The 24,967-nt window shown below is 39.3% G+C and overlaps 1 protein-coding gene across 8 annotated transcripts in view; it reads right to left on the bottom strand.

The window, feature by feature from the left end:
• Positions 1–24,967, bottom strand: part of CCDC171 (coiled-coil domain containing 171) — a 274,485-nt gene that overhangs the window by 78,337 nt on the left and 171,181 nt on the right. For 7 of the 8 annotated variants that reach the window (XM_030565906.1, XM_030565904.1, XM_030565900.1 and 4 more), the window contains one exon: positions 12,537–12,689. In XM_030565906.1, coding sequence (XP_030421766.1) covers positions 12,537–12,689 — 153 coding nt within the window. Of the gene's footprint in view, positions 1–8,483; positions 8,643–12,536; positions 12,690–24,967 lie in introns of those variants that run through there. The other variant, XM_030565901.1, reaches the window with a different exon arrangement.

Below are 24,967 nucleotides of genomic sequence, written 5' to 3'. Positions count from 1 at the left end.
TATCACTGTTGTACTGTCCTGAGCATTTAAGACAGAAGGAAGAGAGACATTTTGAGGCCTCAATGCCTATCTAATCTCTGACCCTGGAATCAGATTTCTCAATTTAAAGGAAAGTTGAGTACTGTTGTTTTTGAGCTCTCCATTCATATACTTCCATAGAAAAACTTCCCTCTAATAATTACTGCCAGAGAAACGCAAAATATTAACAAAAAAGGGTCGAGACAGATTAGCCTCCTGAAAACATAATCCTCCCTTTTTGCAGCTCATCCAATAACTTGAAAGATTTGTTTTGTGTTTAATATTGGAACAAACCTGTGGCCATTGAGGAAAGTCATGGTTTCCATTAAGCAGCACAGCATGCAAGTTTTGAATTTCATGACAACAGTGGGATTAGAATTTAGATCCTACTGTTCCAAAAGCACAGGTCTACCTTGAGCGAACATACACACATACTAGCCAGTTCATTTCAATAAGGAGATTTTTAAACTCAGACAAAACAAGGAACATTTTAATTACTTAAGAAAAAAGTGGAAGTGATTCAAAACAAAGTACTGTCACTGGAAATGCAACATTTAAATGCAATGAATGCATCATGTTCATTTACAATATTCATAACATTAACGGTATTGAAAAATGGAAGGATTGGAAACCATCTAATTACTCAAACATTTAGTTCTCTACAGATGTAAATATATTGGCCCTAATAAGCTTTCCCACTGTGAAAGTCATTACTTAAATTATATTAAAATATTAAAAACTATTTAATGAGCTTTTCCCCCCTAAAGTAAATTGAATGTGTGCCTTAACCTGCTCCAGGCAAAGGAAGTTTCAAACATATTGGTTTTGAAGCTAGCCATTATTTCCCATGTTGCAAAAATGGCAATTTTATTTCCCGACAGCAAATGAAACTGTCAGGAAAATTTAGATGCAATAAAACTGGGTGGTTAAACCAACATGCAGGATTTGGAATAAAACCGAATTAAAGGAATTAAAATTAAGCATTATGTCAGTCAAACTTTATAAAAACTATTTTAAACAGTTTCCCTGCAAAAGTTTGGGCTTTGGACTTCGTGAAGCTCAATCGTAACTATCCACTTTGTGTCTATCAAGAGTGTCACATTGGAAATTTGCACAATGAAAAATATTTTGCATAAAATGTGTTGCTTCTGGCAACCTTTCTGCCTAAATAAAAAGTTGTCAGGCAGTGTGTGACTTCAGTGGTACAGAGTTTTTAAATGGTGGCTTCAGTCCAAGGCTAGCTAATAATGGGTGACATGCACTGGAATCTTGAGGCCTAAATCAACATTGTTTTCACAGCTGTAATTAAGCCACCTAATCAGAAGCACATTTTGACGGGACAGTTTCTGGAAGCCAGACATTACAATTTCTTATGCCTGGAGCGCAGTGGCTCATGAGAGGTCCTCATTTAATTTCAGGTTAAAAAAAAAGCAGTAAAATGAAAAGACTATTAAAAAGGCAGTGTATGACTGTTGAAATGAAGCAGGCCTATGTGTTCATGCCTTGACCAACCTTGTATCCCACCCTCCTTCGGCTCTCTGCCGAGTCCCCATCTCTCCAGTGGCAGCTGCACACAGTGAGATTAAGGGCCTCTGCCAAAGTCAACAGATGAGCTGGTCTGAACTGGCTCTCTGTGTGTTCTGATTGTAAATTGTGCTGGTGATGATTAGAGAACTCTACACAGGATGTCGACTCTTAAAACTGTCCAGAGAAAATAAAAAAAAATAAAAAATTAAGTTCAGGAAATTTTTTTAAACTTTTTTTGTGGCTTGGTACATAGTGTTATGTCTATAACTTTCAGATGATTCAAACATGAAATCATACAAATTAAGTTACCGTATTATCTTTTTTTTAAAAAAGCCATCACTAGCTCACAGCAGGACCCTTCATCTAAGAGTGTTTATATAACAGTGCTGTTGCTGAGTGCAGATCTTCAACTAGCACACATGTCTCCTGCGTCTACCACCTGCCAATGGGAGCTATTCCTAACACTCTGAGGATCCAGAGACTTGTTATTGTATGCCTCTCACTTAACTATGTTGTTGAATTTAAAATGGATAAACTGTCGTCTTGTTCACTTTCTGTAGCTCTGCTGCATTTGGTAACTTTAACATAAACTTTCAACTCCAGAGGCCATTGTAAAACTATCAATATGAAAGCAATAGTCACTCGGGTCTGATTATATTTAGTTCTGCATTTTAATTACATACGGATTCTATTAACTGAACCTTTTGCCTATGGGCAACATTATAATCAAATTACTATAGTTTTCAAATATGTTAAAATAGTTTGACAAGTTAAAAGTTCACATACCTAGCATATTGAATATCAAAAAAGCTTTCCATAGAAAAGGAAGTGTTCTTTACAAAAAGGCAAATATATGTGGTTGGATTACTAAAACTTTTTTGAACACCTCGCCCCAAGTCATGTTATGTGATTTATAATACTGGTTTCATATTATTATACTTATCAGTGCTATATAATAACTAAACAGTTTAAATCACATGATTTATACTGTTTGGTTATGACTATTACTTATATAAGCAACACTACATGACAAGATGTGTGTTTAGATTAGGACGCCTGCATGCCTCAGGTGTGTGTTTTAAGGCACTAAGCTGATGGCCAATTCCTTATAATTACCCACAAAATGCAAGTATTTCAGTAAAACTTCACTTTTTGAATGGAGCTATTGCTTTTTAGATATAATTTAATTTCAAAATATTATTTAGTCCTGCCCATACTGATATTTAGTCCTGCATGTATACAGCATACCTGAATAATGTGGAATCCTTGTGGGCACATCAGATTCTTTTTTTTTCTATTACTTTAAAAATATTCTTCTATACTCTACTATAAAGCACAATATAACAGTCATTAATACCAGGGAATGAAATAGCATATTTATTCCTGGACTAGTGACCAAAAAGCACTGCAAGAACAAGGCACCAATGATAATATTAAGTTTCAATGCATTTTTACAAACCATTGTACTTAGAAATGAATGCATCTCAACACCCGCCCCCGCCCCAGTGCCAAAGCCTTCAATGCTATCTAAATCAACTTTGAATCACACTAATGTGAAGTAGTGGAAAAGACAAGAAGAGTTTTCAGATGCTCCAGCCACGACCTGTGTATGCTTAATGATACCTGGGAAGAATTCTCTCTGATATGCCAGCCAAGGTACATTCAAAGGCACAGGATATGGCAGTCATGCTTACCAAGGAGGGACATATTCTGCCAGCATTTTTAAAACAGTTGGGCTGCCTTTCTTCCATACATACAAAATCAAAAGGCCAAATAAGGAGGGGTGGGGGAACAATAAAAATGATTACAATTCAACAGTGTAAGCCAAAGTCCGTTCGTGCACTGGCAGCTACAGGTCCCATAATCCTGATACACTGACCGATTCAGGTGAGGTGAAGGTGAAAGAGAGAACAAGAGAGACAAATACAGGCACTCTGCCCTTAGGCAGCTAGATTGGAGTGTAAAGAAAGTGGCTGTGCTGAGGTTACATGAATTTTTTAAAGGAAGGTTTTGCATATAAGGGGGGTGGGTCTGGGGACTGGCTGCTGGTCCACCAAATGGAAAGACTGAGTGAATATTCTATTGAAATTTAGCTTATTTTTTAAAGTAAGCATCATTTATCAGAGTCTTTAAAACAGATAGCTGTCAGACAAGACTGTTCTTCAAACTTGCGTCTCCTGCTTAATCAAAAACCCTCTAACTCCTGTATTCTTTGCCCTGCATATTGCATCACTATGTGATGTTTCATAATGTTGACCCATCTTTGCAAAAACTTAACACACACCACCACCCAAACAGTGCAAAAAATAATAATTAAGTATAGATAACACAGAACCACAACAACAGCAAGTTGGGGGAACCCAAAGTGATTTGGGTTTCAACATCAGTTAGCACAAACATCCAAAAAAACAACAGCTTTTATTGTTTCCAAGGACAAGATGAAATTCTCACTCCTTCCTCCAGTCTTCATCTGCCTCTCTCCTCTCCTGAGGGTCACACTCCTTTCTCCTTCCTCTGACATTGTTCAATTTCACAGAGTTCAAGGCCAGAAGGGACCATCAGATGACCAAGTGTGACCACTTGTATATCACAGGCTATTAAATTTCACCTAGATACTCGCATATTAAGTTCAAATAATTTAGTTAGACAAAAACATTTCAGTCATCAGCAAACTAAACTGTTGCCACAGGCAGAGACCAGGAGAGACTAAGATGACACCAAGGCTCTTGCAATGGCAGGGAACTGATTAGGTGAGCTATACACAGATGATCTCAGCAGGTGAACAATGTCCCATGCTACAGAGGAAAGTAAATACACCCCAAGTTTCTTCCCCCCAGGCCCAATCAGTAAGAATCTGAGCAGCAAGACTCACCAACCAGGCATCTAAAAAAAGGATTCTCTGTACCTCTCACAGCACTGTTCCATCTTATCCAATGTATCATCTTCAAGTCTGGCCAATCTATGATGCTTCAGAGCAAGGCAAAACACACCTCCCACTCTACTGAATACATCTAGTCAATTGTGCATTAGGGAAAGAAATCCTTCCTGACCGCTGTAGGCAACCAGCTGAAGCATGAGGTTTGATTATAGTCATTCTCTCACTGCAAAGCTGCACATGTTATGTGCCTGTCGAAGACTATGCAGGGAATCCCATTCCCCCTCTGCCCACAGACTCAAACTTCAAGGCCAGAAGGAACCATCATGATCACCAGCCCCATTCCATCCTCATAGACTGCATAATTTCTCCCTAAAACTGGATTAAAGCATATCTTTTAAAATGATATCTAATCTTGTCTTAAAGACTTCAAGTGATGGTGAGTCCACCTCCTCCCCTTGGCAAGCTGTTCTAATGTTTAATTACCCTCACAGCAAGAAAATTGTTTTTTTATTTCAAGGCTAAATTTGTCTAATTTCATATTCCAGCCACTGGATGTTCTTATACCTTTGTCAGCAAGGATGAACATTTTCTATACTATCGGGTGCCTTTTCCATATGTCAGGTCATCTCTCAACCTTCTCTCTGATAAACTGAATATGTTGAGCTCCTTACACCTCACCTTTTATCCCCATCAAATTTCCATTTCCTTTGCACCCATTTCTCCGTCTTCTCTGTCCATTATTCTCTGTCTCTACCCTTTCTGTCTCCTTCCCTTCCCCCTATAATTTGGACTCCAATGGGATGGAGGAGGAGTAGGGATAACCACTGCCACCTACTCAATGCTTCTGCCCTCAGCCAGGTAGATGCACTGTAGTGCTGTACCAGGTGCCCATCTCATCTCGTATACTGACTTGCCCTGCCCTGAACCATGCAGCAGAACAGAGCAAGCCACAGAGCGTAGTGAGCACATTCAGGTTCAGAGAAATACTCAATCACCTGGCCCACCACAACTGTGGCTCCCAATTTCTGTCATCACTATTAAATTTTTTCAAATATTCAACACTTCTAAAAAACACAGGATGCTGACATCAGTGCAAAAAGCACAAGGCTGGAAGCTATGAAGGTCAGAGACTCTGGAGAACTGACATCATATGAATAAATATACCATTCTTTACAGGTGTAGGGAGGGGGCCCCACTCCCCCGCACTCCTGAGGGACATAGGCCAGAAAAGGTGTGGCCACGGGCGGAGGCCCCACCGCCTGTCCCCGCCCCCCGGAAGTCAAGGGGCGGGACAGGAAGTACAAAAGCCCGGCCCCAGGGCTCAGTTGGAGGGAGGCGGCCAGAGAGAGCAGACGCTAGGGCTCGAACTCCTGCTGGGCCCGGCCTACCCCGTGCCAGGTACCCGGAGGGGTACTGGCCTGACCTCCCCTAGGGCCAGCACTCAGAGGAGCCGACTGAGCGGACCGACCCTCGGCCTGTGGAGGAGCTGCCTGGACCTCCCGAACCCCAGTACCCCGAGGAGTGGACGGGACCTCCCGACGCCTGGTACCCCGAGGAGTGGATCGGACCTCCCAAACCCCAGTACCCCGAGGAGTGGACGGGACCTCCCGACGCCGGACACCCTGAGGAACCCATGGTCTGGGACGCCCCGGACGACGCTGGCAGAGGGCAGGTACCCAATGAGGGGGAGGTTGGAAGTGGCCCGGGGGCAGCCGACCCCAGTCAGGTTGCAGGCTCGCCTGAGCCAATGGCAGTGTGTTTTGGTCAGGATCCCCCACTGACCGTCAGCAGCGTTAACCGCTGCTAGGGCCCCGGGCTGGAACGCAGGGGAGTGGGAGGGCCTGCGTTCCCCCTGCCACCCCTCCAAGGGTGGCGGACTCCCCCTCCCCTGACCTGAGGAGGCCGTCTCCGCTCGCTTGGTGCTCAGCCCCTGCTGAAAGGCCTGAGCATAGACTGTGTGCTGCCCCGCCCTGCCTAAGGGCCTGGGCTTATATATATATATATACTGTTACCTCGTTGCTCAGCCCCTGCTGAAAGGCCTGAGCATAGACTGTGTGCTGCCCCGCCCTGCCTAAGGGCCTGGGCTTATATATATATATATATACTGTTACCTCGTTGCTCAGCCCCTGCTGAAAGGCCTGAGCATAGACTGTGTGCTGCCCCACCCTGCCTAAGGGCCTGGGCTTATATATATACTGTTACCTTGTCGCTCAGCCCCTGCTCAAAGGCCTGAGCCTAAACTGTGTGTGTTGTCCGGCCCCGCCCAAGGGCCGGGGCGTACTTATATACTATTCTCTTGTGCTCAACCCCGCAGCAGGGGACGGGTCTGAGGCAGAAGAAGTGAGGCGAGCCGGTGTGGCTCCCCTTCCCCCTCAAGAAGGGTCGAGCCCTGGCAGCGCTCTACTACAACAGGTAACACAAACTTTGCCCTAAATTGCTTTTTATCACTTTCTAGAATGTGTTTGAAAGCACAGTGGCAAACGCCATGTCGCTAAAACAGCTCACTGCAGTACTGGACTCACAAGAGACGTTCATTTGGCAGTATATGTACCATGGATTCACATGCTTGCCACGGACATCCATGGTGGCATGTGTTGCCCAAAGCTATGGTTGCTCCTGCCCCAAAGCACCCAAAAAGTACTTGCTTATGACTTGCCACTACTGTACTGTACAGCACTCAAAGCTCTCTGTTCAAAGCCTACTGTTAACTGTAACTCAGAATGAAAGTGCAAGTAAGCTAATGTGTTTGAAGGAGGAGTAAAATGGATCAAAGAAGCATAGCCCTCTACTGATAAAGTAACTGTAAAGTAACAAGAGTTCATTTAATGGGAAACCTTGAAGCAAAGTCCGAACTCTGGTACTACAGCTAGATACCAATGAACAAGAAATAAGCAAGTAATGAGACTGTGTTTAAATACATTTTAAATTATACCTTTTCCAGTTGTATGCCTCAGTCAGGGTCTAAATACATAAAACCATCACAGAGTCACAAATTATGTTATACAGTTATAAGAACATAAAAACGGCCATACTGGGTCACACAAAGGTCCATCTAACCCAGTATCCTGTCTTCTGATAGCGGCCAGTGCCACGTGCCCCAAAGGGAATGAACAGAACAGGTAATCATCAAGTAATCCATTCCCTGTCACTCATTCCCAGCTTCTAGCAAACAGAGGCTAAAGACACCATCCCTGTCCACTCTGGCTAATAGCCATTGATGGACTTATCCTCCATGAATTTATCTAGTTCTTTTTTGAACCCTGTTATAGTCTTGGCCTTCACAACATCCTCGGGCAGAGTTCCACAGGTTGACTGTGCGTTGTGTGAAGAAATACTTCCTTTTGTTTTAAACCTGCTGCCTATTAATTTCATTTGGTGACCCCTAGTTCTTGTGTTATGAGAAGGAGTAAATAACCCTTATTTACTATCTCCACATCAGTCATGGGTTTTTAGATTTCAATCATATCCCCCCTCAGTCGTCTCTCTTCCAAGTTGAAAAGTCCCAGTCTTATTAATTGCTCCTCATACGGAAGCCATTCCGTGCCCCTAATCGTTTTTGTTGCCCTTTTCTGAACCTTTTCCAATTCCAATATATCTTTTTGGATTTTGGACCACATCTGCACGCAGTATTCAAGATGTGGGTGTACCGTGGATTTATATAGCGGCAATATGATATTTTCTGTCTTATTATCTATCCCTTTCTTAATGATGCCCAACATTCTATTTGCTTTTTTGACTGTCGCTGCACATTAATAATAAACAACAACATTGAGTGGATGTTTTCAGAGAACTATCCACAATGACTCCAAGATCTCTTTCTTGAGTGGTAACAGCTAATTTAGACCCCTTCATTTTATATGTATAGTTGGGATTATGTTTTTCAATGTGCATTACATTAGTTATCATTGATCAGGACAGTATTTGGTCCTGTGATGAGGGCAGGGGACTGGACTCAATGACTTCTCGAGGTCCCTTCCAGTCCTAGAGTCTATGAGGATACTTTCATTATAAAGCACATCTTTTCAGAGTCACTAAACTTTCTTAAAGGGAGTGGGTGAGGTATAAGAAGAGATAAGGGCAGAAGACAGGGAGAAATTATGGAGAACTTTGTATATGAGATATTGAACTTTGAACTTCATGGAGGAGACTGTGGCAGGAATGTGGCATGCAGTCCTTGGAAGATGTTCATAGGAGAAATAACTGGGTGAAATCTTCTCACCTGTATTATGCAGAAGGATAGACTAGATGAGCATAGTGGTCTCTTCTGTTCTTAAAAGTCAATGGATCTATTAAAACCTGATGGCCACATCCAAAGATGGCTAAGCCAATGTAGCTTTGCTGACTTAAATGGAGCTACAACCATTTACAACAGCTAAGTGATTCCAGCAGGTGGACAACCTGATTAGTGCTGAAAAAAAGGAACAGGGTCTTGACAGATACATTTCGGGTCGGGAAAACAGAAGGGGAGGCCTACATCTCGGAAACGACAGTAGTTACTATACTATTATGATACTATTTCATAATGTTTTGGTACCAGAGATGGAGGGCAAGAAAAAAAGTTGATAAAGGAAGGTGCAGCAGAATTTGGAGAGAGCATAGATAAGGTGGGAGATGGACAGAGAGGACTCAAAAATTAAATCAAGCTTGCAAGCAAAGGAGACCAACAGAACAGTGGAAGTAAGGATGCCAGAAAAAGGTATAAGAAGAGACTCTAGATGGAAAAATAATAAGCACTGTTTTAGCCATACTGAGTCTTAGGTGATTGCAAGAATGAAAAATACATTAGAGAAAGGCAGAGATGCAGGGCTGCACAAAGGGAGAGTGTCCAGGGACTGAGAAATATATTTGTGAATCATCAACATAGATGTGAAAGATAAAAACCATGAGAGGAAATGAGATCACCCTGGGAGACAGTACAGAGGGAGAAAGAAAGGGGAAAAAAGGATTAAGATACTTTAGGGACTAGTAGGGCCAGACTTCGTATTTTTTGTTAGGTCTGTGAACCATTCTGCCACTTATGTTCCCTGCTCCTACCCCTTGCCAAATAATTGACTCCTCTCTCATTATCCCCCACAAAATAAATATTGATAGCTGACTCTTATCTACCTTGATCACATTCCACTCTGCATGAATGTGAATGAACACCACAATCTCTGGATATAACTAACTAAATAGGATACCCATGTGTCCCATTGCCAAGAGGAAAAGTAGTAGGGATGGAAGTGGAGTGGAGAATGGAGATGTTGATTCAGAGACACAGTTGCAAAATGAGAATAAACGGATCTTGCCATAAGGTGTCAGTTTTGTTTTTGCAGTAATCAGCAAAATCTTGGGCAGAGAGACAGGAGAAGATGGGGCCTGGGTAGCAGGTTTTAGAAGAAGTCTATCAGAGAAGTAACATTGCTTAAGCATATGAGAAAACAGTGTGGAAGAAAGAGGATCAAACTAAGCTTCAATGGAAAATGTCTGTGAGATTATGGAACTGGAGGTGAGAAGAGAGGTACATCTACAGGTGAAAGAGACAGCCAGAGGGTGGGTAAGCAAAAGAAGAAAAATACCAAAAATAGGATGAAGTTAAAACCAACATCAGTTTGGAACAACTCAGGGGATGGTAGAAAGAGAAGAATGGAGAACTGAAATCTGATTTAGTAATTACCGTTTTAAGTAAATACTAGACATACACAGAATGTGTACTTCCCAGACAATTATTTTTAGCAATAAACTATGATTTGGTGTTCCAGATTGGCATGTACATGATGAGCACATATGAAAGCTCTACACCCTGAAAAACTTTGTAAACTAATTGAGCTTGACCAGTTGGTCTGGGTAAATGCACTGGATAATCTCTCTGGATAAAGCCCTCCTATCTTAAGGTTTTGGGAAGGGGGAAGGGGCTAAATGTGATATCATTAGATCACACATTTAATTCCACTATTGTGTGCTCCAAGGCTTCGTGAATAGAGTGGTTTTGTGCTATATAGTATGCATTAAATCTGAAATACCTGGCCAAAGCAGCTAGCCTAAGAATAGGCCACGGGACCTACCCTTCCTTACCTTTGGGATGTCAGGAGAAAGCTCCCATGTACTATCTATCCATATATCTATTTCAGCAAGCAATCACACAGCCTTTTTATTAAAATCTAAGAGAGGAAATTCAATGCAAAAACATCCCAAACAATTTGGATTATTGGAGTGTTAAGGTTGAGAAATTAAAACACAGAACAATCTGAAAGTTCAAATTTATGACTGCTACATTTGTTAAAATTCAGGCTTTCTGAAATCACTGCAAATATTAATGGATAGATCTTACAAAATATACAAATATTACAAAATACTACATACATACAAGTGTGTTGAGTTAAGGTGTTTCAGGAAAAATAACTTTGAATCTCCTATCTTTTGTTATGTTTAAATTCTAAACCATAATTTTGCATTAATACTTATACTTAGGCTGTCAGTAGACTGAAAACTCCCAGGGAGAGGGGTTGTCTTTTTTGTTTGTGTAGCACCTAGCATAATAAGGTCCTGATCTGTGATTGGAGCCCACAGATGCCACTGCCATACAAATGACAGACAACAACAACATAGTTTTTGCATTGATGATGTATATAGAATTATATAATTTATAATAAGAGTTAAGTTTAATCAGAGGCATAATAGCTTTTTATAGTGCCATTTCAAACCATAGAATAGCGCTTCAAAAACTGTAATAGCATAATCTTAACTAAAAACTCTCTATATCCAAAGGCAAGCAAATCTCACTGCAGTAATCTTGGCAGGCTTCTCACTCTTAGCTACACAAGTGGTCATCTTGACTGAAACCCTCAACAATAAAAAGACAAAAAAAGCAACCTCAGCAGTACACATGTAAACCTAGTAGTACCAAAAAGATAAAGGAAAATTGGTTGGAAAAGAAAAGAAACAAATTTCAATAGACCTCTTAGGATGTCTAGAGTCACAAATGTATCAACAAAGCTTTGCACTTATGTGATATCATTAGATCACACATTCAGCCTTTCATCCAAAGATCTTAAAGTTTAAGTTCAGCACCGAGGGAAATATCTCCCTCTGTGCTGATCCAATGGAGGAATGAGTCAATGAGAAATTAATGCAAGCTCTTATAGAGCCAACCAAAGTCACGAGCACAGTCCCTGAATAATGCTTTGCTGATATGTTTACTTGGTTTGTTTTAACGACTCCCCTTTTCCTACTTGACTCTCAGTGTAAAATATCACCTCGGTTTTCCTTACTATCCTTTGCTGTATCCAGAGTGAAAAGGGAGAAAGAAAAAACCCAAGACAAAAAAATGCTCATCCCTTTATACAATAAGGAAAAAGAAAGAAAGAATTGGAAAAATGTATTAATTATATGCAAACTACCTACACAATCTCACTAAAGACATATTTAGCTACATATTTGTGACAGTTTATATGTCGGCCTGATGCCTGTGTGACACAATACATCTGCATTCAATAATCCCCCTAAGACAGTTCTCAGATCTGGAGAATCACCTTATTAGCCTTAAATTAACCCAATTTTGTCGTGGACAACAATAATTTAGACATCAAATGATTCTGAAATAGGATTTTAACTGTATAGACGATTAATCATAATATTTCTCTTTCTCTGGACATGTATTATGAATAAGTATAGTTGTCTACGGAGAATAATCACATGTTCTAATTACCATTTTGGTTATACGCATAATTAATAACATTCTGGCTTAATAGGACATGCTGCATCTATAGACAGTCACATGCTTCAGGTCCAAAATCTAACTGTCAGCTGCATTGCCAAAGACAAAGAAGCCATGATGCTGTGTTTTTAGCTTTGGCAACAATGGACAAATCTTTATACAAGACATTGTAGTAAAATTAATCCTCTCATTGCTCTCTATCCACCACCCTCCCCTTAGCCATGTATCAAGCATCACAATAGCATTTTATACTGGTAATATTGTATTACTGTGCTAAACTGTGATATGAAATTAGCTACATTGAAGAAATATGATCACACATTCCTATCAGAATTACACAATGTGAGAGTAGATACTGCTTAGTAATCTGAATATCCAAATTATAAAATCAAATTAAACTACGGAAAGCAGACTTACCGATTGTAAGCTTTCATTTTCACGAAGACAAGCTGTTTGGAGTTCTGATTTCAGGGCTGCAATGTGATGTTGATGAGATGCTATTTCTCTCTCTAGTGTAGCAACTCTGGAGCTTGCGAGTTGGTAGACATCCATAAAACTTATAATCAGAGCCTTTAAAAAGTAAAATAAATAATCAATACCGCGTGGACCTTACATAAATGCCAGCTTGCATACAGCCAAATTTATTAATAGAATCACACTAACTAACTTTTATTAATAAAAAAAACAAAGGTTGGAAGATTTTCTAAAGTTCAGCCGCAGTATTTAACAATGAGAAGACATAGCAAAGGTTTATGTAACCCTACCAATATTGTAAATGGGTAATAGCATTACAAAAAGCACACAAGTCTGCATTTTAATTAGGAGATACTTTCAAATACAGATTACTGCATTCAACAGCTGACACTATTTTTCACTGTACTGTACAAGTTTCAGTGTAAGGTCAATTTCTCTCTGCAGTTTACCTCAAACACAGTTTGAGGTAAAGATGCACGTTTTCAGATTGAACTGAGACACTCACTCTCTCAACTCACATTAAAAAAAACCCACAGATTTAATTTAGCATGCAACAAAAGAAGTAAAGTAACCTTCCAGACCTCTTAAAGTAAATAACTTGTTTACAGTATAGCTGGGAAAATATAATTGTGCTTTGTGTATATGGAAGAATGTTCCAGCTGTGTAATATTGATCAGACTGATAATAAAGTTAACAGCAAAAGAGAATAAAAATGATTTGGCAGTCCTAATAACTTTAGATCTACCCTAAATAGTAAAGACTGTTGGGATTATTGCTCTTCTTTACAACAGGTTAATCACATTTTATAGGTTACAGTTTTCTCTTCTGAAGTGACCTGTAGTGAGTTTTCTAATGTAAGAACAGCTTTAAGGTTAATATGAAATCTGTAGGCTAAAATAAATTCATTAGCACTAAAGGAAACTCGCAAGATCTTATCAAGTTTTTGTTTTATACATTTTCTACTGTTTGTGAAAACAAAATTAAAGTAACAGGGCTGAAGTCAAATGTATTACAGCAGGGGTGAATACGGCCAAATATTACTAATAAATTACTTACATCACATATATGGTATTTTTTCTCAGTAAGAAGAATCCCAAAGTGCTTTACACATTATGGCCCCACTCCAGGAAAGATATCCAAGCCAGCATAAGGGCTTGCTTTTGTTGATACCTACCAAATGCATCCGTGTCTTGAGTAGAATATGGCAGCCATTTACAAAAAATATTACACAATGGTTTAGAACAAAACAAAGAATAGCATGTTCCATACAAAACACTATGATGCTTCACCTCAATGAGATTGCTCATGGGCTTAAAGTTAGGCATGTGCTGAAGTGCCTTGATGCAACAGGGCCTGTGACTGAGCACTCATAAATCAGGAAATATCAAAGCTGAAGCTACATGCCCATCTTAACTCTGACCCCTTCTATATAAGTATTAAGATAGAGTCCTTCAATATATTATACTCTCAACTTTTATGATAATGACAATAAGATTAAGTATATCAAATTGAAAATATATTTCAAGATGTAGAGAAAAAATCTTGCCCCATTCTATTATTTGAGAAATTTGTATGCTGTTGTGTAACTTACAGATGAATACACAGAAGGGAATAGGTTTTAGGCTGCAGGTGCAATTTGGACTCTGGTATTTGCAGACTTCTCTTTGAAATAAAACTCCATTTCTGTAACTATTTAGTCACCAATATGTGACTTGCAAGCATGCATACCTAAAGTACATATTTAAGGTCACAACTAAAATTTAAATGTGGAGACTGATTTTTCTTAGCTGCCCATCCTTTGAGCTGAGGACCTGATCCTACTAGCTTGCATGTGCACGTGCACCTTTGTGCCAATGCAGTCCCATTAGTGAAAACAGGGCTCTGCCCATGTATAGGAAGTTGTAGAATCAAGGTGTTATTGAAGCCCCTACTGAAAAGGTGCTGTGCACTCCATTTCACCATTTTCCTATCAACCATGACCTTTCTAACCCCAGCTGTTTCAGTTTTAAAAGGTTGGAAAGACTTATTTATTTTTTAAATCATAGGGATAGTGTATTTTCCTCTCAACTCTTCTTATGCTCAAACTTTCAGGGGAAAAAAAACAATACCTAGACTGAAAGGCAGAAATTTCACAAAGTTATTAACAAAACACAAGCAGCTGGAATGGAAACATTTATGCAACCTTAAGGAGGTTTAAACTCCCACAGGAATTTTGACAGGGCAACCTAGATTTGAAATCATCAGGACATGGGGGTCAACACCCTCTACGCCTCCAAAAGGTACCAGGAGATCTTCAATAACAAAATATCCAGAACATCAGTTGTAAATCTAATCTGGAAGATAACACCCCCAGCAGTAAAATGTGCTTAGTATCAATCAAGACACTGATATATTGTTGAGTCAACACAAAGAAAATCACATGGAGAGTCACCAACATTGCTTCCTATAGTACCTAAGCGTCACTTATTTGAATCATTGGTGGGGGAGGGAGAAATCTTTCCTATTTGCTCATTTTAAAGTTGGTCAAACAGTGATTTCACTCGTTTCTATTGGAATTTAACATTTTTTGTTTTTATCCTTATTTGTATACTACAGAAATAACATCTACAATCACTCTACAAATAAGGTTTATTCACTGATCAACAGCGTTGTTAACAGAATTGGAGATCAGGTATCTTCCAGAAACAGAGCTTCACAGCCCCCTGCTTCCACCAGCATGCCGGATTTTAAAAAACAGATGCAACAATGACAAGTACAGAGATACTTTTGTAGCCTTCCGGATATATTTTTATAGCACTAAATTTGACATTCAGACATGTCTGTGGGAACCACATTTTAGTGAGCCCTTCTGTTTTTTGAATACACTGGTAATAGCATGACATGCAAACCGGGACTAGAACATCCGAAACAAGTAACAAATCATCTTTCATTACAAGTAAGAATGATTTTTAAAATACATATTAGACATTGATTTTCATTCAGAAAAGCCAGTCATAGTGATCCCTGAATATTATAGGAAGCAATTTTTGCAACCCACACATATATTTTCACACATTCACCTTAAAAGCTAAAACCCCTTTCAGACTGATGAGTATTGTAGGAATGTCAGTGGGGCGCAGGACTTAGCTAAAGAGGCCACAGCAATTCTGAGGGCTGAAGAATGTTAATTTTAAACATTAAAAAAGCCAGCTGGAATATAGGATGTGAGTTAATAAAGGCTGAAATTTGCATAATACTGCCAATTTTACAGCAGAAATGGTAATGAATTCCTTTTTTTGGTTAGTTCAGAGGAAGTAGTCAGAGTCTTCTTCCTTTTCCCTCCTCTATGCCTCCATTTCATAGGCGATGTAGTTATTTTTTTTAAAATCATATATCTTATAGTGCTATTGACATGGCAGAAGCATATTATAATGCCAAAAGGAGTTATCACCATGAGAACATACCAATGTTCCAACACTACTGCTCAAGACCTGTCAGCTTCATGAAAATGGAAAGGCAACATGCTAAACTGGCTGCAACTAATGACACAAAAAGGGTACTGAAGAGAGTAGCATGGAGAAAGGTCTTGCAATTAAGGTGATGGACTGGGGTAAACATTAAGAACTTAAATCTCATTTTAATATGTGATGTTCAATGAAACTTAAGAGCCTAAAGGCCAGATTTTAAAATATCTTTAGGTGCTTAAAGATGCAGGTGGATGGCGAGTGGGATTTTCCAAAGTGTCTAGGTGCCTAACTCCCATTGATTGTAAAGGGAGTTAGGTTCCAAGGTATTTTGAAAAGTCCGCAAGGTGCCTATCTGCATCTTTAGATGCCTAAATACTTTTAAACACCTGGCCCTAAATTACTTTTTGAAAATGGGACTTAGGTACCTTTGAATATGTTATTCTTACTTTCTTTTTTGCATTTATTCCCAATCAGTAAAAGGGGGCATTGTGAGAATAAATGTGTTAATGTCTGTGATGCACTCAGTTACTATGACAAAGGAGGCAATGTGAGTGGGGAGATAGATAAGATAGTACTTATCCTTCCACTTTCCTAATTTTGGTTAAAATGGACATTGAAAGGTGACACTATCTGTTTTAAATTAAAACAGATAAAGGTAAGGATTAGTCAAAAACATAACAAAACACTGGAAAAACAAGAAGAAAAAAAATCTATTTAACCTAATAGGTAAGCTGAACCCTGCTCAAACACTACTAAGTTTGAGGATGGCCTATTTGTACTACAGAGTTTCTCACAAATAGTTCTGGTTTGGGTTACAGATCTACGAAGTTGAGCATCTTACTCTGACAAACTGTCAGTGAGGCAAACTACTTCAAGCCTTATATGATTTTTTTTAACAACACAATGAACTATGAAGCAAAAGTACAATTTAAAATCATCATATTGTCCCCCTCCAATCAACCTTAGAACAGAACAAGAGTTTTCACAGGAAGCCCCTTTCTACAGCACATGCAGAAATTATAGATCTATTCCCTCCCTTCAGTGATATGACTGACTGATCATCTCTATGTGCTCACTGTTATTCAGAAACAGCAATTCTAAGATGTACAGTGCAACATTATGCCTGTAAATATCTTTTTCATTATATTATTAGCTAGAAATTTGTCAGCTAGAAGACTAATCTTTGGGAATTTTTTTTTTATAAAGTATAGTAAAATATGGCATTCTGTTAGCTGGCACTGAAATTATGCAGCAATGGTCAAGAGACATGAAGATTAAAGGACAAAATGAGGTCTAAAGCATATCCTTTAAATTTAATTAACTAGATCAAAGGTCACTCAAAGTATTACCAAGTTGAAAACTTTGGTGGAAAAATATTTTAGGAAACACATAGATCAGAGTGCACAAATTATTAAATGATTTCTTGTCAAAGTACTAATGTATTTATTATACTTCATGAGGAAAGGAAAATCAGTTATTTATTCCATGTGGAAATACTCTGTCAGTGGGATACCCTTTTCCGATTATTAGGTTAATGTAACCTAGTGAGAGTAATACAATCCAACAAGAACTTTAATTTTTTCTGCAATTGTACTTTCTGTGTTTTGATTGCAAATAACAAAGATTAAAATATTATTTAATGCCTTCATAGCTGCCAATAAATACCAAATGTAAAACAAACTGCATAAAGGACCAGATCCTCAGCCTGTAAATCAATGTAGTGCTACTGACTTCCATTTCGTTTACACCAGCTGAGTGTACAGCAATTACATACCTAGAGATGATTTTATCTCCTATTTAGAAGAAAGGAAAGGGAAGGAAATAAATAACCATAGGCAACCTATTATGAGCTAATTCAAATCAAAGAATGTGTCATAAACAGATCAGACAGGCAGCATAAGCCTCAAATGTGTACCGAATAATACAGCAGTCAAAAAAAATCAAGAACCAAGTACTTCACATATTGCATCTTTATTTTTAAAGTATGAAAAAAAGAAAAATCAAAATTAACATTCCCCTGTTAGGTTTCCCCCTTCAGAAATTCCTGAACTAAAAAGAATATTAGTAGGTAGTAAAATGTACCTAAAGGCAATATATAGAAAGAGATAAAAAGAACAAAAGAAAGAATAATAAATGGACTGCAGAAGAATGAGCGCCTAACTTTAGTATAACAAAGCACTTAGATAAAAATCTGAAGAGACTACAGATTTTATGTATAGTGTGAAGTTTGGCTGACGTGTGAAAATAAAACTCAAAAGATTGGAGTTCTGTGTGTTTAATGGATAACGTACAGTATGCCTTTTATTACTGCAACCCTAGTTTATGTCTGGCCCTAATATTACATAAATAAGATTAGTTTAACAGGTTCACAAAAACAAACATATACCAATTAATTTTGGCTTTGAGAAGGCCAACCCCGAGTGATTTTATGATATTTATTAGAAGCCTGTGGAGGCTGTTTTTGTGGGTAGAGGGATTAATTTCTCCCCTCATTTTAGCATTTGAAAATTCACTCTGGCTGCCTTGTCCCGTCGCCCAAAATGTCTAGTGGCAACATCAGTAGAGGATGTAAATATAGCAGCTTCTCAGGCATCAGAAAAGGCCTCATGGGAGACAACATTCAGCAAAATTGCACTTTTGCAGCTGTTTGGCACTTTTTTAATGATCTGTTCTCCTGGTATCTTGTTTCAACAGTAAACTTTTTGTTGGGCTCCATTCAACCGTGGCACGTACAATTGAAACGTGCCAAAAATCAAACCAGTGCTGTTACAACTTTTTTTCAACCAAAGCTGACTCAGGGCCACACTTGGGGCCTAACTCTATCCCCTTTGTTCCGATAAGAATTATGTTCCCCCAAAGGTCTCGGAGGATAGCCCAAGGGAAGAAAGCTTGAGAATAAAAGGCTATATTCTCTGTCAGAGGTAATGGCATGACTTCCTACAAGAAAACTGAAAAGAGAGCATTGAAATTGACAGAGACTGAAGGGAAAGTGCTTCTTCTGGAAACTACAGCAAATGGGCATAAAACAATAGTCATGGAAATTATTATAAAGAATAATTATTAATCCTATAGAAAATAATTTATAAATTAAGACCATTAGGGGGGAGTTTGTTGATAAGTTCAGGCTCTGGGGACTCCAAACTTTCTTCTAACTATTGAAACAAGCTATCATTTAAGAAGGAGGATCTTGCTGATGCATGGATTATTATTTTCATTATTTATGCGTGGTAGCGTACAAGATGAAAAATAAAGGCAGTCATTGCCCCAGACAGCTTACAGTTTAAGTAACAGACACAGAGGAAGATGTTAAAACTATTCCTTTCCTCCTCTCTCCCATTTTCTTTCTCTTTTCCTCTTAAGCAATATGGTCATTTTACTGTGGGTTAGTATTTGTGGGTCTCATGGAGAAAGGGAGTCTTTGGAAGGCTTCTGTGTCAGCAAAAGAAGGGCACGGTATTGGAAAGTCATTCCATTAATTGGAGAGCATCATGAAGAGGGCATGAAGATGGAGTGAGAGGAGAAAATGACAGACACCCCAAGACTAACACCACTGAGGGAACACAATAAGAAACTACAGAGATTTAGATATTTAGGCTGGGCTTTTAAGGGGCAGATGAGCTGATTAAACTTGATACGGTGGGGAACGGAAAGCTAATGAAGTGACTTGAAGAGGAAATGATATGCCTGATGAACTGCCAAGGAAGACAATTTTAGAGACTACGTTTTGGAATGATCAGAAGGGAGCAAAATGGGGAAATTAATATTAGATTTCCAAGATATTGTGGGGGAAGGAGCAGCAAGACTCCGTAAGAGCCTAAAGGTACTGGGAGTACGTTACTTTGTTGTTAAGTCAGCTTCATGGTTAAGTGATGTACACTAAGAAATACAGCAAAATGTATGTGCGCACAGGTACATTAGCTTAGTAGTTGAGAGCCTGATCCAACTTCGACTGCAGTGCCAATAAAACTGTGCTGATGGCTGAAAAAATTAAAAAAATACGGGGCTGACAAAATTATTTACATAAATACCACAGAGAGTTTATATAAAACTCTAATTCAAGTTTAATCAGGATTATTTGACAAAGCAGTTTGTGTAAACAGATAAGAAAAAAGGTACAAGGTATTACATGTGTATCTAATGTAGGAAAAAAAGATGATATTGTATTTACTAGAGATTACAGAATGTGACCTCATAGGTAAAGAGCCTACCATAAAGCAATGCATACAATGAATGGGCCAGAATTAAATGCTTAATCATGCAACGTGAATATATTCAATATATTTTTTAATGGAATTGTATAAACAGTTTTCATTCTGTTGCACTGTCTAACACACATTATATGTCTCAAGCAGAAAATTTCTCACTGGGAAACTGACACTACTCTGAAATTGTTTTAGACAACCAGTTTTAAAAAGGGTTCTAGTCAATGTTTTTGTTCTGGCAGCGTCTAGCTAGTGTGGACAGATCACCTATGTCTTGAGAGAGTTTTTGAAAAACATTCTTAAACATTTTTCTACTTTGAGAAGGGGTTTGTCAGTTTCCCAGGGCAAAAAAAGGAGGGAGGTTTGGATTGAATGTTTATCTGAACCTATGAAAGTCACACTCATCTACAGGCCAGCTTGATATTTGATACGCATCCCTAATCATTCAGACTCACAAAATTATTCCATTCATCCACCCATCTGTTAGATGTTTCTTCTCTCCCCCTTCCCACCCCCTTTCCAATCTTGGTGGTTTCTGCTTTGACTTTCAGCCTTGCCTTTCTCTCTCTCAATAAACACAAACTCAGGTACCACACCCATACTTTTCAAAAGTAAGTGCCCCTGCCCCACTCAAAATATACTTGCCCTGAAAAGCAATGGAATTTTGAACCCCTAAAAACTGATGCTGTTTTCAATCAGTAAACAGTGTTTGGACTGACAAACACTGGGGTGGGATGGATAGCTCAGGGGTTTGAGCATTGGCCTACTAAACCCAGGGTTGTGAGTTCAATCCCTGAGGGGGCCATTAAGGGAACTGGGGTAAAAATCTGGGGATGGTCCTGCTTGCTTGGAGCAGGGGGTTGGACTAGATGACCTCCTGAGGTCCCTTCTAACCCTAATAGTCTATGATTCTATGAATTGTAACTCTTTAGTAGCATGTTCCACTATCCATTACTCAATTTGGTAACCCAATAAGCAAGACAACAGGTTAAACATACGCATGCAATCCTGTGTTTACACCCTACACACTATTGTAATAATCTTTGTGCAATGTATGCCTTGTGAGGTATCATTTAAAAACTCATAACTTGCAGATCAGTATTGTTATGGTGACATATAGATAGCAACTTTATATGTGAAGTTATAAGATTCCCCTGTTGTTAACAACACGTGTTCCAAACCCACAGCCCTGCTCAGGCAGAAATCAGCAGGTCTGTCCTAAACAAAGTAATCTGTGTGCCTTGCAGGGCTGGCTCCAGCATTTTTGCCGCCCCAACCGGCCAAAAAAAAAAAAGAGCCGCCATAAAAAAGGCATGATCGGCGGCACTTCGGTAGCAGGTCATTCCCTCCGAGACAGAGTGAGGGACCTGCCGCTGAATTGCCACCAAAGAGCTGTACATGCTGCCCCTCTCCATTGGCTGCCCCAAGCACCTGCTTCCTGCGCTGGTGCCTGGAGCCAGCTCTGGTGCCTTGATTTATATTTAAGCAGTAAACAGTCATATCAAGTGGCCATTCTTTGGCAAGAACGGGAGGCAGGGACAAAGAGATCAGCATCTTACCAAAGAAACAACAAGGTCTCCTTCCTGCACCAGACCCCGTGTCTCTTGGTTCTTAGCTGGAAATGATTTTCAGTGAGGAACTGACACTATGAAAAGGAGGGGCAAACACCCCAAACACCCCTTTCTGTCCCCTCGCTGACCTCATTTGCTGCACTTGAGAAGACAAAGGAAACAGCTGTTGGACTCTGGTGGGCTAGAGAAGGTCCTGACCTGAAGAGTCTGATCAGTAATGATGTCAGAAGCATGTGGTGAGAAGCTTTGCTGGATTCTAATATAGTTTGTTAAGCTAGGTACCAGAAAGCATTTTATATTTATTTTTCTTGTAACCACCTCTAACTTTTATGCCTTATTTGTACTCGTTTAGAATCTCTCTGTAATTAATAAACTTGTTTTATTGTTTTATCTAATCCAGTGTGTTTAAGTTAAGGTAGCTGGGCAACAGTACTTAGGATAACAAACTAGTGTATATTACTCACTTAAAGGAATAATAGTCTTAATATATTTTGACAGTCCAGGAAATGGCTGTGCAATACAGGAAACATTTCTGGGGAGAAATCTGGAGTGTACTGGGATCACCCTGCAGTACAACCAAGGCTAGTGAGAGCCAGGGTGTAAATGGCAGGCTGCAGTTACACACAAACACATCTGGAAGAGACCTGAATGCTGGTGGCTGGTTGTGAGCAGTCCAGATTGGAGGCTACAACAGCAAGGCATTACAGAGCATCCCAGGTTACAAGGCAGAGGTGACAGCTCCCCACTGGTCTGGACTGTACTCCAGTATGTCACACCCAATAACCAAGACAACAGTTTAAGTTACACATGCAATACGGGAGTACAAAAAGAAAACAGATGCATTTCAAATTGTAAGACTTCATGCATCTGAAATTCACATATTTACAAAACACACACTCTAGAACTGCACTTTCAAATAGGATAAAGATAAGAGAAAATTTAGTATAACTCAAAAATATATCATTTAATTTTTAATCCTTCCTAACCTTTTCTCTTTCAACTTCACTTCATCAGTACGCCATCTGGGACACAACATCAGCCTTTTTCTTAAACACAAGACAACTGTGGAATTAACAGAACAGCTTCTAGCTTTTATGCCTAGTTTTACATTCTGAAAGGTTTACTTGAGTTTTCCTTAATTCTTAAGTTGCATATTCATTGCTATATTTCCTCTAACTGCTGTCACTTAAATTGTCATGCAGAACAGGGCAAATCGGGGTCAGTTTATGTAAGCGGCATCAATCTGAGTAACTTCATCAGTCTTTATTTCAAGGCATTATGCAAAGAAAACTGACATTAAGAGAGCTTAACTGACAGCAAACTAAATCAATCAGCAAATCACTAAGCCATAATAAACTCGCTCAAGTTGTAGATAACCCTTCCTTTTCCAGGCCTTATCTAAACAGCCCTCAAATGCTGCCTTGGACCAAAAATCCCTTCAATTCTGTTACAAAATCCTAGCAGTAATATAGCGTAAAACTGCGTACATTCTCATTACTTCAAATTATCAATAAGGATAAGCAAAGATAAATGAGGTTGGTTTATAATGATGAAATAGTAGGCTGTTAAATGAAAAACAAAAGATTCCAAGATTTGGATAGACTTTTTAAGTTGACTACTAATCATGTAGCTAAAAATGAATAGGACTTGCTCCTGCTCCCAGTGAAGTCACTGGGAACACCAGACTTCAAATCACAGTATGATAAAGCCCAGTACAATTTTTCTCTGCTATTCAACAGATTCACTCTCTCAACATTCTTCTACTTTTTTTGCTTTGTTTGAAATTAAAAGAAACCAGCACCACAAAGCAGATACCAGAGCTTCATCTTCTCTGACGTTTCCACTTATACTGTGTTATCATGAGTCTATCCATTTTTTTAGGTACTCATATGGGCCTCATAGCATAATATCTAATCTCCTGAATGGACTCATCCACAAAATGGTATTATATGCTGCATACAGCAATATCAAACAATAAGAAAAGATTACAGTACACTCAAGCTACAGTACACTCAGGGGAAAGAACTGATTAAACGAGTTCTTTCCAAAAGATACTACACATATTCCCTGACCAGTTATGGCAAGTCTGCACTCAAGGGTTACCTTGGCACAGATGTGCACTGTAGCACTTCTGGTAAAGACAAGCTATGCTGACGGACGGAGCGCTTTCCCGTCGGTGTGATTACCTCACGTCTGCAAGAGGCAGAAGCTATGTTGGTAGGAAAGCATCTCCCACCCGACATAAGCACCAGTGTGGACAGCACTTAGGTCAATGTAACTAACTTTGCTCAGGGCTGTGTGTCTTTTTCACATCACTGAGCAACGTAAGTTACATTGACTTAAGCGGTAACGTGGACCAGCCTTAGAGGGAGAGGGCAGGGGAGTATGTTTGTATAAGCAGATGTGCTCGGCAGGATGACGGACATACAGCTTGCAAGTGCCAGTTCTTCTTTTCTTAACTGTATTCCAATACTTATTTATTTGGTGTGTGGGGAGTGCAGGGAAAATGGCAGGAAGGGTGAGCAAACAGGTGAAAGGGAGTCAGGAAGATATCTATCAAACAACAGCTTCTACAGCTGTTCCTCACAAAAATACCACTTAAAAATTAAAGAACATTCAGATCTATTGCCAATGATGTGCCAGTCAAGAGGTTGGAAGATAGCTCAGCATATGCAAGAATCTCATATTACCAGTTTATAAATAAATCATAACTCAAAAAGGATTACTACTACCATTTTAATTATCAGAGGGGTACCTGTATTAGTTGGATCTGTAAAAAACAGCACCTTATAGACTAACAGCCGTATTGGAGCATGAGCTTTCATGGGTGAATACCCGACATGCATCTGAGGAAGTGGGTATTCACCCACAAAGCTTATGCTCCCAATACGTCTGCTAGACTATAAGGTGCCACAGGACTCTTTGCTGCTTTTACCATTTTAATGAATCCCTGAAATAAATATGAACATCCGTAACTTAAGATTCATGGTCCCCTATCTGTATTCCACACGAGTACACGTGCTCCAGGCACCTGAGACTGGAGATTTCTAGCAAGTAGTGCCAATTGGTCCTCACCTCCACAACTGCCCTTCTTGGGCTCCAAAGCAAGGGCATAAGAGGAAGTGCAGACCAATGCTCTCCACTTCTTCATCTTA

The sequence above is a fragment of the Gopherus evgoodei genome, chromosome 6 (assembly GCF_007399415.2).
Source record: "Gopherus evgoodei ecotype Sinaloan lineage chromosome 6, rGopEvg1_v1.p, whole genome shotgun sequence".
NCBI lineage: Eukaryota > Metazoa > Chordata > Testudines > Testudinidae > Gopherus > Gopherus evgoodei.
Note: the sequence above shows the minus strand (reverse complement) of the source record. Positions and strands in the feature narration are given on the sequence as shown.